Genomic DNA, 19,086 nt, shown 5'->3' on the forward strand with positions numbered 1-19,086 from the left:
ATTAAATATCTAGTAAAAACGTTTGTTTGCTCATCTAAGTAAGACATGAGTTGAGTCATCAAACTGTGTAATGCTTTTATTGTATTACACTGATTACTGAGAGTTCAATCCCTGCTTGGGAAAGATCCCTGGAGAAGTAAACAGCAACCCACTTCCATATTCTTACCTGGAGAATCCCATGGAGGAGCTGGCAGGCTACAGTCCATGGGTTTGCAAAGACTTGTACATGCCTGAAGTTACTTAGCACACACATAGGCACTGATTGCTGATAATTTCCTGTCATAGAGAAACTAAAGAGATTTTGGATTATTAATATGTTTGCTGCTCCCCTGAGATGTTCTCCATAAGAAAGCAAATGTTTTTAGAAGTTATCACTGGTATTTATGGTCACCATTCTACAAAATGCTAATATAAAGGACAGTTCATGGTTGCTTAAGGAAAGTAAGATCTGTGTTTTTAGTAACAAAAGATATGAGCAATGACATTGATTTGGGATGCTCATAGCAGTGAATGAGAGCGAGCAGAAGCTGGAAGCAAGTTCTTAATTTCCCAGATCGAGACTCCTAACCCTTGGACCACAGGAGCCAACATTTAGGGCTAAGGTCCCTAGTCTGGCCTGCCTAGTCAGGAACAAATTCAGATGATGAGGCAGATGATAAAGAGTAAAGGACAAAGTTTATTGAAAGGAAAAGTACATGTGGCAAGGCACATGGGCAACCTCAGAGAGAGAGAGAGATGCCTTTGGGAAGTGTAGATTCTTTACAAAGGGGCATTTCCGGGTCTTCATCTTCCGTCAGGCCAATCACCTTGTTTATTTGCCCTGGCTAATTTGTCTCAGGACCCTCCCTGGAGTGTACATGCACACCTTAGCCAAGTTGGATCTCAAAGCGAAGGCTTCTGGGAGGAGCAGGACTCATTATGGCCTGGAATTATCCTGTGAGTTTTGACTCCAAGCAGCCTTTCTGCGCATGTGTAGTGTCTCCCTTAACAAACAGGGTTTTTTCCTTTCTTTGTCCTTGCCATAATTATTCCCTGAGATTAGAGAATGAGTGTATTTACCCTGTTTTTGTTGGGTGTAAATTCCTCAACTGGAGCCCACATATCTCTTATCTCAGGGAATGCAAAGGGGAAGATGACACATTCAAGACATTTTACATGGAGCCCATCAGTGTCCTACCAGAAAATTACATTTTTTTATGGAGAAAGAAAGTAGGTCTGACTTACAGGTGGCTGTTTCTAAATAAAGAAAATTATTTAATTAGGAAAAAAAAAAGTTTATGCAAAGTGGACCTCCAAGAAAAGAGTTCCCAAAGGCAAAGTCTTTATATGATCTGTAACAATCTGTCATTTGACTCCTGTCAGTATTGTTGCTTGACTATGGGAAGCATGTGATGAGGTGTTTCAAAGGCATCTATTTCCTCTTTGTCCCCCTTCTGTGCTGGGTTCCATCAGATGCCTGCCTTTTGGTCTGTGTAGAACAGCGCTGACACCTCCAGAGATTATTTCGGACCCAGCCTGGTTCCCTTCCTATTTGCTGCACTTGGGAGACCTCTCTGAAAGAAGGGAAAGACTGGCAGCTCTTTGATTGCATTTGGTGTCTCAGATCCTATACAGAGCTCCCTTCAACCTGTCTTTCTGTTCAGAGCCCTCAGCTGTTCTTGTTGTTACTACTTTTGCCGCATCTTCAGGGGTGTGTGTAACAGGAATGTAGTTTGGATCTTCTGTGATTGTAACTCAGGAAACCTGTAAGGACAGTGGATATTAATTGAGGTCCTCTCTTAGACAGGACCTGAATTGCTATCTTGTTGGTGCCTTGGAAACGATTTCCAAGAGGGATGGCTGAGTAACACAATTACACAGGTCAGTTCTTGTGTCTGATCTGAAGTTTCCTTTTTACACTCCTGGAGTTCATTGTAACTTTTTGTCCTCTGTTCTGCCCAAGTGGGCCCTGATGGTTCAGAGCATGTATGAATCTGTAAGTCTCGGTTTCAGTCCTGCTTTTGCTCATTTACTTTCATGTTCCCTGGAGTTGTGTACAGGAACCCTGTGAATCCACTACCTTTATTTGTAAAACTGAGGTAATTAGTGCTGTTAGGTGGCATAGAATGTTGCCTGTTTTACAGAAAAGGTCAGAAGTTACTGTTTTTTTTTTTTTTTTTTTCCCGCTGTGCCATGTGGCAGGTTGTGTGTTAGTTCCCCATTCCTAGATGGAATCTGTGCCCCCGCCAGTGTATGTGCGTATTCCTAACAACTGGACCCAGGGAATTTGCCTCAAAGATTACTTTTGCTTAAAGAATATATTTACTTCCTGTCTTGCTTGTTCTGACATCTCTTTGTCTACTTTACATCTTGTATGTTTTTATTTTACTTTTCATTTTTATGAGAGTTGTCTCTGATGCTGGTTAATAGGTTTTCAAATAATAATTGGTTTTCTTCATACCAATACATTACGTTTTAAAAATGTTTTTTATTTTTGGTTGCATTGGGTCTTTGTTGCTTCAGGGGCTTTTCGCCACTTGTGGCAGGCAAGGTCTACTCTCTACTCGCAGTGCACAGAGTTCTCATTCTAATGCCTTCTCTTGTTACTGTGTGTGGGCTCTATGCCTGTGCACAGTAGTTGTGACTCCCAAACTCTGGAACACGGAGTTGTGGCTTACAGGCTTAGTTGCTCCCAATGTATGAGGGAATTTCCCAGATGAGGCATGGAATTCTTGTGCATTAATTACCAGGTGGATTCTTTACCTCTGAGCCAGAAGGGAGGCCCCAAAGCTTGTTCCTTGACATGTATCTTGGAACCAATGAACTGAGTAAATTAAAGTTACTGTATAAATAGGGAATAATTGCTGTACTGAATGACTGTTCTTCACATCGAGAATGTTTCATTTATTAATATTTTGTTATTTAAAGATGATGGTCTTTATGAATTACACAATGTAATTGACATGAACAACTTGTCAGTGTCAAAAATGCCTATACGTCTATCTACTGATCGATTTATAAGAGGTATTTAGAAAAGTTTTCTTTTTTTTTTTCCCCCATTATTTTAGGGAATTTCCTGAACTGTTGTCAGCTGCTATTTATGTTTTCCATTATTTGTTATAGTGCTTCTTTGGGATTATTTACCATTGCAGTGTATTGCCTGTTAATGAATGCTTGTTCAGTTAATCATTCTGTCTGACTCTTTGTGATCTCATGGACAGTAGCCTGCTAAGCTCCTTATCCATGGAATTGTTTTCAGGCAAAAATGGTTCGGTGCCTCCATTTCCTCCTCCAGGGGATCTCCCCCTCCTAGGGACTGAAGCTCCCTATCCTATGTCTCCTGCATTGGCAGGCTAATTCTTTACTACCAAGTCACCTATGTAACCCTGTCTGTTCTTTACCATTTACTCATGTATAAGTATGCATAAAGTGTGTACAGTATGCCTTATTTTCTCCTCAATTATGAGACAGCAGTGTGTTTACTACCAAGTAGAATGAGTTTAGAAGTCATGGTGCAAAAATACCCTTTTCTTTAAGAACTGACATGAGTTTGGAAAAAATTAATATGTTCTCACTGTATCTTTGAAGCTAGGCTACCCTAAAATTAATTTGGATTACATGTGATTACTCTTTGATTTTTAAAGAGTTCTATTTGTTTAGTGTTTCAAACATTTTTAAGATCATCATTGGGAAGATGCCTAATTCTGTTCGGCATGGATATTCCTTTTGGTATAATACCATGTACTCAGCATGAAACAATTTATGAATTGTAATTGATAGAATGCATATGGTTTTTATATTTCGTAGATGTGTCTCAAATACATATGATCAAGAAATTACAGGCAAAAGGAGACAGTGGTAAAGAAGAAATTTTTCAAAGAGTGGTGTTTGGAAGAGCCGAAAGCCATGAAATCGAAGATTATTTCCTCAGAAAGATACAGGAAAAAATATGCATGATTTTGAGTCTCTGTGGACAGATGATGAAAGAAATGACAGAGAAACCTCTATATCCCATAACAAAAATCTCACCGATAGAAGAGATCATGATGGTAGAAGTGATGCAGGAAATAAGCCTGTTGAAAGGCATGGATCAAGCTTTCAGGATCAGTTGCCGATACGTGAATCTGAAGGGACAGTTTCTGACTGTAGTCAGGTTGTGGCGAATATCAACTGTAGCGCCTCAGGTTTACCACCTCAGAGAACTCGTAGTGTCCATAAAGGCAATTCTCATAAACAAGAGAGTTCTGTTATACATCCCTCAGAACTGGTACCAGACCAGGAAGCACACAAGAAGAATACTTACAGTTGTAATGAGTGTAACGTAACTTTTCTTCAGGACTCAGAATTCACTCGGAGAAGGCAATGGCACCCCACTCCAGTACTCTTGCCTGGAAAATCCCATGGACAGAGGAGCCTGGTATGCTGCAGTCCATGGGGTCGCTGAGAGTTCGACGTGACTCAGTGACTTCACTTTCACTTTTCACTTTCAAGCATTGGAGAAGGAAATGGCAACCCACTCCAGTGTTCTTGCTTGGGGAATCCCAGGAATGGCAGAGCCTAGTGGGCTGCCATCTATGGGGTCACACAGAGTCAGACATGACTGAAGCAACTTAGCAGCAGCAGCAGAACTGACTAGACATCAAAGAATCCATACAGGAAGAAAAGCATATAAATGTAACATATGTTGTAAGGCTTTTAATGATAAATCGACCCTTAGAGTTCATGAGAGAAATCATACTGGAGAAAAACCATATAAATGTGATGTATGTGGCCACTGCTTTAAACAGCATACACAGCTTCAACATCATTGGCGAGTTCATACTGGAGAGAAACCATGTAAATGTGATGTGTGTGGAAAGGCCTTTAGTCGAAAAGCGAGGTGTACAGTTCATCAGACCCTTCATACTGGAAAGAAACCGTATACATGAGAAGTATGTGTCGATGGCATTACTCGAAAGTCACACCTTGGAATTCATTGGAGAGTTCATACCAGAGAGAAACCATATAAATGTGATGTGTGTGGCAAGGCCTTTAGTATAAATGTAAGGCTTGTAGTTCATCGGAGAGTTCTACTGGAGAGAAACCATATACATGTGAAGTATGTGGCCGTGGCTATACTCAAAAGTCAGTATTTTTAATTCATCAGAGAATTCATACCAAAGAGAACACATATAAATGTGATGTTTGTGGCAAGGCCTTTAGTGTAAATTCAAGGCTTGTAGTTCATCAGAGAGTACATACCGGAGAGAAACCATATAAATGTGATGTGTGTGGAAAGGCCTTTAGTCGAAAAGCAAGGTGTACAGTTCATCAGACCCTTCATACTGGAGTGAAACCATATACATGTCAAGTATGTGGCCGTGGCTATACTTGAAAGTCAATACTTGTAATTCATTGGAGAATGCATACTGGAGAGAAACCATTGAAATGTGATCTATGTGGCAAGGCCTTTAGTGTAAATGCAAAGCTTGTAGTTCATCGGAGAGTTCATACTGGAGAGAAACCATATACATGTGAAGTATGTAGCTGTGGCTATACTCGAAAGTCAATACTTGTAATTCATTGGAGAATGCATACTGGAGAGAAAGCATATAAATATGATGTATGTGGCAAGGCCTTTAGTGTAAATTCAAGGCTTATAGTTCATTGGCAAGTACATACCAGAGAGAAACCATATAAATATGATGTGTGTGGAAAGGCCTTTAGTCGAAAAGCAAGGTATACAGTTCATCACACCCTTCATACTGGAGCGAAACATAAACATGTGAAGTATATGGCTGTGGCTATACTCGAAAGTCAGTACTTGTAATTCATTGGAGAAGGCATACTGGAGAGAAACCATATAAATGTAATCTATGTGGCTGTTATGCCCAAGGTCCCAATCCCCAGAACTGAGAGAACAAGACATCCACGGCAATGCAAATGCAAAAAGGGAATTTATTGCTAGCTCGAGCCAGAGTCCAAGTCACATCCAGCACAGTGGAGTGGAACAAGGGCCCCGAGCCCTGAATTACAGCAGTATTTATAGGTTTAAGACAAAGACAGGGAGTTGGCAGGGGCGGATTGGTTGCAAGGGTTCCTTAGCATCTACTAATTGGCTAGATTTTCGCACGCACGGGCTTTCTTAGGGGGTTTTCATCCTTGTCCTGATAAGCTTGGACCAGGCTACAGGGAGTACACTGATTGGTTGCGTCCTGGCGCCGGCAGAGGATGATCTCAGCTCCTCCTTGGCAATAACTCAGCCCCTCTGTAAAGGAGACTTAGGCCTACCTTGGCCCCCTGAAGCCTGTCATGGTGCTTGTTTGGTCCTAACATTCCCCCCTGTCTTTTTATCCTTGAGAGGAATCTTCCTCTCCATTCTGAGACACTGCCTGATATTGTTGCCTCAGTACCATTACCTGAACGGTACTAATTTGTTCCTTTACAAAGGTTATTAATTTATTTAAAATACATGGGCCAAAAGTTAGAATGAGTAGGAGTATAATGAGTAGTCTGAGTAGGGTAGAAATTAGCGTTGTTAGCCAAGGAGATTGATGGAACCAGGACTCGAACCATCCCTGCTGGGCTTCTTGCTCTCTCTTCTGCTGTGCTAATCTTTTTCTCACTTTTGCCATGGACTCTCTCTCCACCCCAGTGTGGTCTGCATAAAAGCAACATTCTTCTCCCAAGGCCGCACATAATCCGCCTTGGTGTAGGGAGATCAAGTCTAGGCCCCTTCTGTTTTGCAGAACCATTTCTGACAGTGAAGTTACGGATTCTTCAAGGTGGCTGATTGACTGTTCTATACGGGTAATGTCTTTATCTATTGCCGCTCGTAGGGAAGTGAATCCCTGATTTTGCATAGTCAGGGATGTTATTCTCGTCCCCTGCCCTGGCAATCCCGAGACTGAACATGTTTGCTAGCGTGATGGTTGTGTTAGGCTCTGTCTTAACTCTGTTTTTCCCTAACTGATCTATAGTCTCCTTGGCCCAGTAGTCATACATAGCTTCTTCAGGGTGATAGAAGATTTTGGGTATTACAGTCACCAATACACAAAACTCTCTATTCGGATAAAAACTGATGCATATAGACACGGAGTCAGCCCGGTATGTGAACAGACCCACCATCCCCCTGCCTCTGGTACAATCCATTTTACTTGGTCCAGTTCTGTGAGATTGACTGTTTGGGCGTACAAGGGAGTCTTTTCAAGTGGAACTTTACCTAAGCAAAGTCCTCTTCCCCAAACTTCTCTCATAGTGAGACCGACCCTATGTTTTTTCCAGTGACATTGAGGTGGACCTGAGCTGGTGGACAGGTTGTAAGAAACATCTAAGCCTATTGCTTCATAAAAGGGAGGGTGAAGAGTGTAGCAGAGCCAACAGGATTGAGTTGCTCTGGGGTTAGAATGGTTTAGGGCTTTAAAGGCTGCTTTAGCTAGATCCCATAACGGGTCCAACGTTTCTAGGTTGGAGGTGGGGGACAAGGGGTCGAGTGCCTCCGCTATATTAGGCTGGTCTTCTAGTCAGGAAACGGAGGGCGTAGGGCTCAGAATTGTAGCCCTCTGAGTCAGATCTGCCTTAAACACTCTTTATGGGCCCGGATTTTTGATCTGATTGGGGCCCACTCTTGGGTTTGGATAGGTTTTATGATCTGACTCATAATCAGGATTCCCCCAGGTTTTACACTGAACCACTCGGCCCGTAGCTGGAAGCCCCAAAATAATCCAGATACCCAAGACTTTTCCTGCGTAGCCAATTTCTGGTTAAACGTTAATTTTACCTGAGCAATCTCATTTTTAGGTATCTCATCTTCCTGATCATAGAATTCGGTTTCATCTCTTGGCAAAGGCTGAGTGAAGGAGTGACTAAATCTCAGTTTCTAGTTTTTTCATTTCCTTACCCCATCATTTGAAGTCACACAGCTCCATGACCTATAGAAATAATGTTGTATACCCCCACAATTTTCCCCGTTACTTTTATGACCAGGGCATGCCCAAAAACCTCTATATCGGGTCAGAGACGCTGACCAAGGGGTGTCCACTAAGTCCTTGAGGTTAAAGTATAAGTCAGGCCACCAGGTGTTCAGAGGATGTATCTTGGTGGTCGTATTGAGTACCTCTCGCGTCACCCCATTTTGAAGTCTCCAAGTGATCATGACAGGTTGATGTGGGTCAGTGCTGGCAGTTCCGGGGTCGAGGAGGACAGCCATCATCAGGAGAGTCAGAGTGATCCGTCCGAGACTTGCTGTCGGACGAGCTTCATTTTTAAGGGATTGGAGGGATGCAGTGTCGACTTCCATTCTCTTTGAGCCCTCTCTTGTTCTTCTGGAGTGGCCTGTCACACGTGGTTGCAATGTACCCAGGGTCCAATTCCGTCTACCTTGAGGGCAGTAGGGGTGGTAAGAAGAACAGCATAAGGGCCCTTCCATCTTGGTTTTAAGGCCCTCGACTGGTATCTTTTAACCCAAACCCAATCTCCCGGGCCTATATTATGAGACAGGATTGTTCCTTCATTTTGGCCCTCATGAATTTCCTGTACCAATGACCAGATATGTGTATGCACCTTACTCAAAGCTAGCATCTCCTGTTGGAAAGCGCATAGCAAGGGAGGTGGTTTGGTCTTTCCCTCAAACGCTGGACAAACGGGGGGTTGACTTCCATATACAATTTCAAAGGGAGTCAAACCCAGTTTATAGGGGGTGTTTCATGCCCGAAAAAGCACGAAGGGAAGGAGGGTCACCCAGTCCCTGCCAGTCTCTATTGCCGATTTTGTTAAAGTTTCTTTTAGGGTCCGATTCATTTTTTTTTTTTTACCTGTCCTGAGCTCTGGGGACTGTACTCGTAATGTAACTTCCATTTGGTCCCCAGGGCTGAGGCCAGTGCCTGAACAATTTTACTCACAAATGCAGGTCCATTATCAGAGCCGATAGATGCCGGCAGCCCAAACCTAGGTATAATCTCTTCTAGGAGCTTCTTAGCTACTAGTATCGCTTTCTCCTTCTTAGTGGGGTAAGCTTCTACCCACCCAGAAAACGTATCAACCAAAACTAACAGGTAACGGTACCCATACTTGCCTGGCCTTACCTCTGTAAAATCTATCTCCCAATGATGTCCTGGCCTTTCTCCCCGATATCTTACACCTGTGTGCTGTCCTTTTCCTGGTCTCATCATCTGACAGGGCTTGCAGGTGCGGACTATATCCTGTATGGTTTTCTTCTGTTGGGGAAACTGCAGCTGCGCTGTTTGTAGGAGTGTCAAAGTCTTTTTCTCTCCCAAATGGGTAGTTTGATGTAAATGGGTACAGAGATGTCTGCGCAGGTTGGCAGGAAGCAACAGGTTGTCATCTTGGTCCTGATACCATCCGTTTTTGCCAGCAGGACGGGTGGTATTATCTTGCACCCAGCTCAAATCAGAGGGGGAGTATATGGGTTTTGGGGGAAGTGTTCCCATCCCCGGCGGTGACAATCCCACAGTCAGTATATGAGTTTTGTGGTCTCCAGCAGCTACCTCATGGGCTGCTGCATCGGCAGCACGGTTGCCTCGGGCTCTGGCATGCTCTCCTTTCTGGTGTCCCGGGACATGCACTATGGATACTGCCCGGGGCAAGTGGACCGCTGCCAAGAGTCTACGAATCTCAGGTACGTTTTTAATCTCTTTTCCCTCCGCCATCAAGAGCCCCCGCTCTTTATATATGGGGCCTTGAATGTGCACAGTGAAGAATGGATATCGGCTGTCAGTGTAAATAATGACTCTTTTTCCTTTTGCCCTCTCTAGTGCTTGTATCATAGCTATCAGTTCTGCTTTTTGGGCAGATGTTCCAGGGGGCAAGGCCTCAGCCCAGATGATCCTCCCAGTGTCATCTACTATGGCTGCCCCTGCTTTTTTTTGTCCATCTTTTATATAACTGCTCCCATCCGTGAACCATACCAGCTAACTGTTTTTTAATGGCAAGTCGCTGAGGTCTTTTTGTATGGCAGTTACCTCAGCTAACATTTCAACACAGTCATGGAAGGGCCCGTCCTCCTCCAGGATGGGTAGCAAAGTGGCAGGGTTCAGAAAACAAGGTGTTTGAAAGTGTATCCGGGGAGCATCCAGCAGCAGGGCCTGGTAATGGATTAAGCAAGCATTAGAAATCCACTTACCCGGTGGCTGTTTGAAGATCCCCTCTATGGCATGAGGAGTGTAGACCAGGAGACGCTGTCCATAAGTCAGCTTGTCAGCATCATGGACAAAGAGAGCAGTGGCCGCGATGATATGAAGACAGGGTGGCCATCCCGCAGCTAATGGATCCAGTCGTTTAGAGAGATATGCCACAGGCCGTCTCTAAGGTCCCCATTGCTGCGTCAGGACTCCTTTCCCTACTCCCTGCTTTTCATCCACAAACAATTGAAATGGCTTAGCCGGGTCAGGGAGAGCAAGGGCTAGGGCTTCTAGTAACACCTGTCTAAGTTCCTGAAATGCCCGCCTCATTGATTCAGTCCAAGTCCACTTCTTGTTTTCTCTGCTTCCTTTATATAGAGGCCGGGCCTTTTCAGCAAACCCCATGATCCATAGCCTGCAGTACCCAACAGTCCCTAAAAGCTCTCTCACATGCCAGGGAGTCGTTGGCTCAGGGATCCATAGAAATAGCCTCTTTCATAGCCTGAGTTAACCATCTTTGTCCCTGTTTTATTTTATATCCCAAATAAATGACTTCCTGTCTAGCAATTTGGGCCTTCTTCGCACTTGCCCGGTACCCCAATGTCCCCAAAGTCTGGAGGAGATTCGCCTGTGGCCTTTAGGCATACCTCCTTAGTAGTAGTGGCCAGCATTAGGTCATCTACATACTGCAACAGAACGACTTTGGGGTGGCTGGTTCGATACTCACAGAGATCTTCGCCTAGAGCCTCATTGAACAACATTGGCGAGTTTTTGAATCCCTGTGGGAGGCGAGTCCAGGTCAGCTGCCCCACAGTTTGGCCGTCCGCGTCAGCCCATTCAAATGTGAAGATTTCCTGGCTCTGGGGGGGCCAAAGGCAAGCTGAAAAAGGCATCTTTCAAGTCTAAAATTGTATACCAGACATAGTCTGGTGGCAAGCTGCTCAGGAGGGTGTATGGGTTGGGGACAGTGGGATGAATGTCACTCACCCATTTGTTGACTTCACGAAGATCTTGGACTGGTCTAAAGTCTGTTCCCCCGGGCTTTTTCACAGGTAATAGGGGAGTATTCCATGGGGACCGGCACTTTTTGAGAATTCCTGCCTTTAGGAGGCACTGGATGTGTGGCATAATTCCTTGCCAGGCCTCCTGGCTCATGGGATACTGTTTCACCCTCATAGGAGTAGCATTTGCTTTTAATTCAACAACAATGGGAGGTCTTTGTTTAGCCAGCCCTACTCCCGCTATCTCTGCCCAGGCCAGAGGGTATTTCTGAATCCACTGTTGCATAGCAGGATCCACCGCTGCAGGGGGCTTTGGTGAATATAGTCTGTATTCATCTCTCAGTGCCAGGGATAAAACATGAATTGGTTGTCCAAGTCCGTCTGTGACTGATATCCCCCCAGAGTCAAAGTGAATTTGCGCATTGACTTTGGCCAATAGGTCTCTTCCTAATAAAGGGGCCAGACATTCCGGAATCACCAGAAATGAGTGGGACACCCGTCGGGCTCCCAAGTCCACTTTTCGTTTAGTAGTCCAGTAATATCTCTTTGTCCCGGTGGCTCCCTGGACCAAGCTAGTCTTTTTGGACATCAGCCCAAAGTTTTGATTGAGAACTGAGTATTGGGCTCCCGTATCCACCATGAAGCTGACCGGTTTCCCCTCCACGTTAATAGTTACCCAGGACTCGGGGAGAGGTGCCAGGCCCTGACCCCCCTAATCACTATCTTCCCCTGCATATAAGATGTGGGTCCCGAGGAAGATTCCTCCTTTCTTACAGTCTTTTTCTTCAGATCTCTTTTGGGGCACTCATTTTTCCAGTGTCCCTGCTCTTTGCAGTAAGCGCATTGGTCTCTCTTTAGGGCTGGTCTAGCTGGTTTTTCCTTTTCTCCTGACCAAGTGTCTTTAGTTCTTGGGACTTCGGGCCCCATTCTCGTCCCCGCAAAAAGGATCTGGGCCAGCTCTTTTTGATTTCTCCGGGTTTTTTCAGCCCTATATTCCCTTTCCTCCCGTCTAATCCATTCTTCATATTCTCTTTTTTCCTGTCTAATCCTTTCCTCCCTCTCCTCAGGGGTCTCCCTATTATTATACACTTTCTCAGCTGCCCTTACTAGATCCTGTATTGACAGTTCCCCCAGCCCTTCTATCTTCTGTAACTTCCTCCTGATATCTGGAGCTGCCTGGTTCACAAAAGCTAACAGAACTGCTGCGCGTGACTCATCAGCCTGGGCGTCCATGGGCGTATACTGCCTAAAGGCTTCCATTAACCTTTCTAAGAAGGCTGCCGGGCTCTTGTTTGGCTCCTGTCTTATCAGATTTACCTTAGAGAAATTCGCAGGTTTCCTGGCGGCTGCCCAGAGGCCCGCCATGAGAGTCTGATGGTACACTCGGAGACGCTCCCTACCTTCAGCGCATTCAAAGTCCCAGTTCGGCCGCATGGAAGGGAACCCTTCCTCCACTAGGTGGGGCTGCATGGTCGGTCTCCCATCCGCTCCGGGAACATGTTTCCGTGCTTCCGACAAAATTCGCTCCCGTCCCTCCGTGGTGAAAAGCACCTGTAACAGCTGCTGACAATCATCCTAAGTAGGATTGTGAGTAAACAGGATAGTGTCTAAAAGATCAATAACACCTTGGGGTTTTTCAGAAAAAGAGGGGTTTTGAGCTTTCCAGTTATATAAGTCGCTGGTAGAGAAAGGCCAGTATTGGTAGTTCCATTCCCCATCAGGATTTGCTGGCCCGGCCCGGACAGGAAGCGCTCGAACAGTGGACGAAGGGGCCTCTCGGCTCCTGTAGTCAGACGAGTCTCCGCCCCCTCGGGTCCTTCCGCGAGTTCCCTGGGCTGGCCCGCCCTCCTGCTGTGGAGCCAAGGGTTCTGGGTCCCTCCTTTGTTCTCTGGACGACACCTGAGGTACCTGCAGGAGCAAGGGTGGTGGGATATATGGGGGAGGCGAGATTTCAGTGTCTAAATCAATCAGGCTAGGGTATAGAGAAGATTCCTGGAGTATCGGTTTCTTCCGGCTCTTCCATGCCTCCCGGTCTTCTTCCTTAGAGGCCTCCACAACCAGGACCTGTGGAACGGAAGCACTGGGGGGGTTGTGAATAAAGGGTTTCAGCCAAACTGGAGGGTCTTTTACTAAATTTTCCCAGACCAGGACGTAAGGAGCTTGGTCCGGATGGCCCCGAGGGTCAGGAGCCATTATTTTTTCTTTAACAGCCTGGATGACCGGCAGGCTGAAAGTTCCCTCCGGCGGCCAGCCAACCTGAAATGTTGGCTACTCAAATGAGCATAGGGTTTTTAGCTTGCTCTTCTTTACTAGCATTGATAGATTCTGAGCCTTGGACTTAAAATCAGAAAAATGGTCAGTCATTACAGATAGCGGTGTAGAATAACTTTGACCCATGACGGCAACACCCACAATAAGCACACAAAAAGCAAGCACGGCGCCGGCACACAAAGACAAGCGACAGACAGTAGACGAACAAATATCGGCCAAAAACAATGAACTAGGTTTATCCCGGCTTGCTGTTGTCCTGTTCCCCAAAGTTACCTTACCGAAGGGCATCCACTGCCCACCAGACTCAGGATCGGGAGAAACGTTTTCACCCGTTCCTTTACAGAACGGCTCACAGAACCAGCTGCCTTCCAGCTCGAATGCTGGGCCTCAGACTTATGCTGGCCGGGCGACTCTTTCGCCCCCTGACCTGATGCCGGCGTCCAGATATACTTCCTCCTAGTGAGGCTTCTCTTATGCCTGGAAGGTGTTGTTCTTCTCAGTCAGGGGATCCCGGATGAGCCCTCAAATGTTATGCCCAAGGTCCCAATCCCCAGAACTGAGAGAACAAGACATCCACGGCAATGCAAATGCAAAAAGGGAATTTATTGCTAGCTCGAGCCAGAGTCCAAGTCACATCCAGCACAGTGGAGTGGAACAAGGGCCCCGAGCCCTGAATTACAGCAGTATTTATAGGTTTAAGACAAAGACAGGGAGTTGGCAGGGGCGGATTGGTTGCAAGGGTTCCTTAGCATCTACTAATTGGCTAGATTTTCACACGCACGGGCTTTCTTAGGGGGTTTTCATCCTTGTCCTGATAAGCTTGGACCAGGCTACAGGGAGTACACTGATTGGTCGCGTCCTGGTGCCAGCAGAGGATGATCTCAGCTCCTCCTTGGCAATAACTCAGCCCCTCTGTAAAGGAGACTTAGGCCTACCTTGGCCCCCTGAAGCCTGTCATGGCGCCTGTTTGGTCCTAACAGTGGCAAGGCCTTTAGTGTAAATGCAAGGCTTGTAGTTCATCGGAGAATTCATACTGGAGAGAAATTATGTAAATGTGATATGTGTGGAAAGGCCTTTAGTCGAAATTCAGGCCTTGTTGTTCATCAGAGAGTTCATACTGGAGAGAAACCGTGTAAATGTGATGTATGTGGGCAGACCTTTCATCAAAATTCAATCCTTGTAATTCATCGGAGAATTCATACTGGAGAGAAACCTTACAAATATAACCACTGGGACAAACATTTTAGTGCACAGTCATGCTTAAATTGCCATGAGGCAGTTCATACAGTAAGAAAAATGTAGAAATGTAATTTATGTGGCAATAAATAATAATAATAATTTTTTAAAATATAACTGATGCAATTTGCTCTATGCTTGATACTAACACAACATTGTGAACCTACTCTACTCCTTTCAGATTTTAGTAAAAGCGCAAAGATGAGGCAGGGTGAGGTGGATTTATACTGGGGGGTGAGGTGTGTATGGGTGTAGGGTACTACTGGGTCCCAAGAGGATTCAGATCTTTTAAGGGATCAGGATAAATGACAGTCGAGGGACTCAGCCACACATATGCATGTATCCATTCTCCCCCAAACTCCTGTCCCATCTAGGCTGCCACATAACATTGAGCAGAGCTCCCTATGCTATACAGTCGGATGTTTCTGTTTTGTAAATGAGTTCATTGGTATCTTTTTGCAGATTCCAAATATAAATGATGTCTAATCTTTGTCTTTCTCTGACTTCAGTCCAGTCCTCAGTTGTGTCCGACTCTTTGTGACCCCATGAATCACAGCACGCCAGGCCTCCCTGTCCATCACCAACTCCCGAAGTCTACTCAAACTCATGTCCATCGAGTCGGTGATGCCATCCAGCCATCTCATCCTCTATCGTCCCCTTTTCTGACTTATTCACTTAGTATTGAAAGATTGTTGCTGAGCTGTGAAAGACTCTGGGATTCTTGGCCTCCAGAGGAGAGGAATTCAATCTGGGGCCAATGATGAGGTGTGATCACTGAGAGCTTTTGTGTAATAAAGTTTTATTAAAGTATAAAAGAGACAAAGTTTCTGACATAGACATCAGAAGGGGACAGAAAGAGTGCCCCCCTGCTAGTCTTTAGCGGAATGTTATATAGCTACTAGCAGGCTGCTAGTTGGAGAAAGGAAGTGTCTCAAAACTCAGAGATTGGCACCAGGCCCCTCACCCACAACATGCATTTTTAGATAACATTGGCACGAGGTGAGTTGTCCCCAGCCATAAAACGATTGACATGAATCTTGAAGAAAGGCAGGTTTCCAAGCAAATAAATAGTTTCATTAACATAGATTAGGAGAACAATTGTATGAGTAAAACATACTGATTTGTTGAGCCATTATTGGTTCTGAGTCTCTTTAGCAAACCGACTTGAGTCTAGAGTAAATACATAGTTCATTAACATAGCTTAATAAAAACATTTCCATAAGAAAAACTCATTGGTTAGCTCAAGGTTTGAGAAAAGTTCAGGTGGAACCAGGTGTCATCATAGCAACACAGAAAAGGGGGAAATACTTGACACTTGCAGTTTGTTTCCTCCTCCTGCTGCTTAGAGAAAGATAAAAAACATTGACACTTGCAGCCTATATCCTCCATTTGGGGACCCCCTGACCTTCCTGCGTGTTACCCTCTCAGTATGATCATTTCCAGACCCATTCACTTTGGTGTTTAATTTTGTTTTCCCAACAATGTTGAGTATTTCTTGGATAATTCAGTTCAGTTTGTGTTTACTACTTCATATATGCTAAATCCTCAGTACCTCTACTCTTGGAATTTCATGAGACTTTCCCCCAGGTGTCTGGGCCAAACCGTTTTAAGGTAACACCACATCTGTCCACATCTATGTGTACTGTCTGCATCTGGAACGTGGACAATTCACATGCAGCTTGCTTTCTCAGGGCACAGAAAACATCTGACCGCTTTTTCACTTTATTAATGAAGGAAGGCTTATTCTCAGCAGCTGTTTCTTCACCAGAGCACAGCTGGTAAAAGAGGAGATAAGGAGATAATTTAGTTACATCAGTATGATAGTTCATTACTGTCTAATACACATAATATCCAGGATGCTGTGTAAAGACTTTTTTTTCCCCATGATTACCAGAGAAATGGCAAAATAGAAAATATTTTTCCTAGTGTTGAGGCTGCAGAGCAGGGCCCTGTGGGGTTCCCAGGCACAGAGGCCTTTTTGGTTCCCATTTCTTATAGAGAGGACTGCAGCCTCCATGACCTTCTGCGAGTTCCAAAGGGCAGAACAGTTGCTGATCAAAGAAGGATGCTCACACCGGATCAATCGTTCCAACTCTTGTGACCCAATGGACACAAAATGGGTTGCCATTTCTTCCTCTAGGGGATCTTCCCAACCCAGGAATCGAACCCAAGTCTCCTGTACTTGCAGGTGCATTCTTTACCACTGCACTGATTAGGAGACCAGACCACCTAAGACTCTGCACAAAACTTCATCTTGTCACCAACCCGATCCTTTTACAACTTTGCAGATGAAACAAGAATACAAGACTGTTACTGCCTTGATGCTTAGCATATATCCCTAGCGGACGATATAACCTCTCCCTATGTACCAAGGAGGGGGCCTAAAGTGTTCCCTTTTATCCTCACACATATAGAAAGCCACTCTTACTCCTCCATAACTCTGTGTTTGTATTTCAAGTATTTCAGTTTGGCATTTGTGCAGAGAGAGCCAAGATTTTGGCGTCTGTATAACCTCTGGGTTCTTGTTCAACCCAGACCCCTGACTTGTTGATTCAGAGGAACGTCTTTCAACACATACTGATGTCTCTAACATGTGACAGGACCAGACACAACACAGCCCAAAGGAACACCCAGGGCCCCTCACTGACATTCTAAGGTACATACACCGAGTTTCTCAGGCCTTTGTTGTTGTTTTATTATTATTGAGTTAATATTCCTAAGGTTCCATTTTTTAACTATTACATGTATATTTATCTTCTTTGACTTTTCTTGGTATTATAGCTTCTGATGACAGAATTGAAGCTTACTTCAGATCCTGTAATTATGGAAAAGAGCAAAGATTAAAAAATTCTCCCACTTCCAGGAAAAGGCTTACTGCCAAAAGCCACCTTTCCTCATTATCACTGATTTAAGACCCCCACTGGGCCCCGTTTCCTTGGGAAAAAAACAGACACACACTCCACAAATTCCCAGTCTATGCCCTATCAGTGATGTGTTGTTGCTATTTAGTCACTCAGTCATGACTGACTCATTGCAACCTCGTGGACTACAGCGTGCCAGGCTTCTCTGTCTTTCACCGTCTCCTGGAATTTGCTCAAACTGATGTCCATTGATTTGGTGATGCCAGCTAACTGTCTCATCTTCTATCATTTCATTCTCCTCCTGCCTTCACTCTTTCCCAGCCTCGAGGTCTTTTCCAGTGAGTCCAATATTTGCATCATGTGGCCAAAGTATTAGAGCCTCAGCTTCAGCATCAGTCCTTCCAATGAATATCCAAGGTTGGTCTCCTTTCGGATTGACTGATTTGATCTCCTTGCTCTCCAAGGGACTCTCAAGACTGATCTTCAGCTCCACAATCCAAAAGCATCAGTTTTTCTATGCTCAGACTTCTTTATGGGTCAACTCTCAAATCCCTTTTTAAATCACATCCCTAGCTGACTACTGGAAAAACCACAGTTTGTCTATAGGGAGCTTTGTTGGCAACGTGATTCATTTGCTTTTTAATAAACCATCTAGTTCTATCGTAACTTTTTTCCCAAGGAGAAGTCCCCTGATTGCAGTCCCCTTTAGCAGTGATTACAGTATTGAATTACAGTTTCCTCTGCCAGCTGCAACCCCACGTCCAAGGAGTGGTGGCTGCAAGGGTGCAGGAGGGCCGAGAAGAGCTACTCCATGTTCAAGATCAGGAGGGGATGTGGAGAGGAGATACCCCTCATTCAAGGTAAGGAGCAGTGGCTGCACTTTGCTGTAGGAGCCGTGAAGAGATACCCCATGTCCAAGGTGAGAAAAACTCGAGTAAAATGGTAGGTGTTGCGAGAGGGCATCAGTGGGCAGACACACTGAAACCATACTCATAGAAAACTAGTCAATCTAATCACATGGACCGCACCCTTGTCTAACTCAATGAAACTAAGCCATGCCCTGTGGGGCCACCCAGGACGGGTGGGTCATGGTGGAGAAGTCTGACAGTATGTGCTCCCTTGGAGAAGGGAATTGCAAACCACTTCAGTATTCTTGCCTTGAGAACCCCATGAACAGTATGAAAAGGCAAAATGATAGGCTACTGAAAGAAGAACTCCCCAGGTCGGTAGGTGCCCAATATCCTACTGGAGATCAGTGGAGAAATAACTCCAGAAAGAATGAGGGGGTGGAGCCAAAGCAAAAACAATACCCAGTTTTGGATGTGACTGGTGATAGAAGGAAGGTCTGATCCTGTAAAGAGCAATATTGCATAGGAACCTGAAATGTCAGGTCCAGAATCAAGGCAAATTGGAAGTAGTCAAACATAAGATGACAAGAGTGAATGTCAACATTCTAGGAATCAGCAAACTAAAATGGACTGGAATGGGTGAATTTAACTCAGATGACCATTATATCTACTACTATGGGCAGGAATCCCTCAGAAGAAATGGAGTAGCCATCATGGTCAACAAGAGTCCAAAATGCAGTACTTGGATGCAATCTCAAAAATGACAGAATGA

At 44.8% G+C, this 19,086-nt stretch overlaps 1 protein-coding gene across 1 annotated transcript in view; it reads left to right on the forward strand.

Moving 5' to 3' along the window:
• The window catches only part of LOC120872041 (zinc finger protein 677-like), an 80,646-nt gene extending 76,245 nt beyond the window's left edge, over window positions 1–4,401 (forward strand). The window contains exon 3 of the mRNA XM_040252192.1: window positions 3,787–4,401. Coding sequence (XP_040108126.1) covers window positions 3,787–4,304 — 518 coding nt within the window. The 3' untranslated portion in view covers window positions 4,305–4,401. The remainder of the gene's footprint in view (window positions 1–3,786) is intronic.
• Window positions 4,402–19,086: the final 14,685 nt, after the last annotated feature.

Source organism: Oryx dammah, unplaced genomic scaffold, assembly GCF_014754425.2.
Source record: "Oryx dammah isolate SB20612 unplaced genomic scaffold, SCBI_Odam_1.1 HiC_scaffold_13, whole genome shotgun sequence".
Lineage (NCBI taxonomy): Eukaryota > Metazoa > Chordata > Mammalia > Artiodactyla > Bovidae > Oryx > Oryx dammah.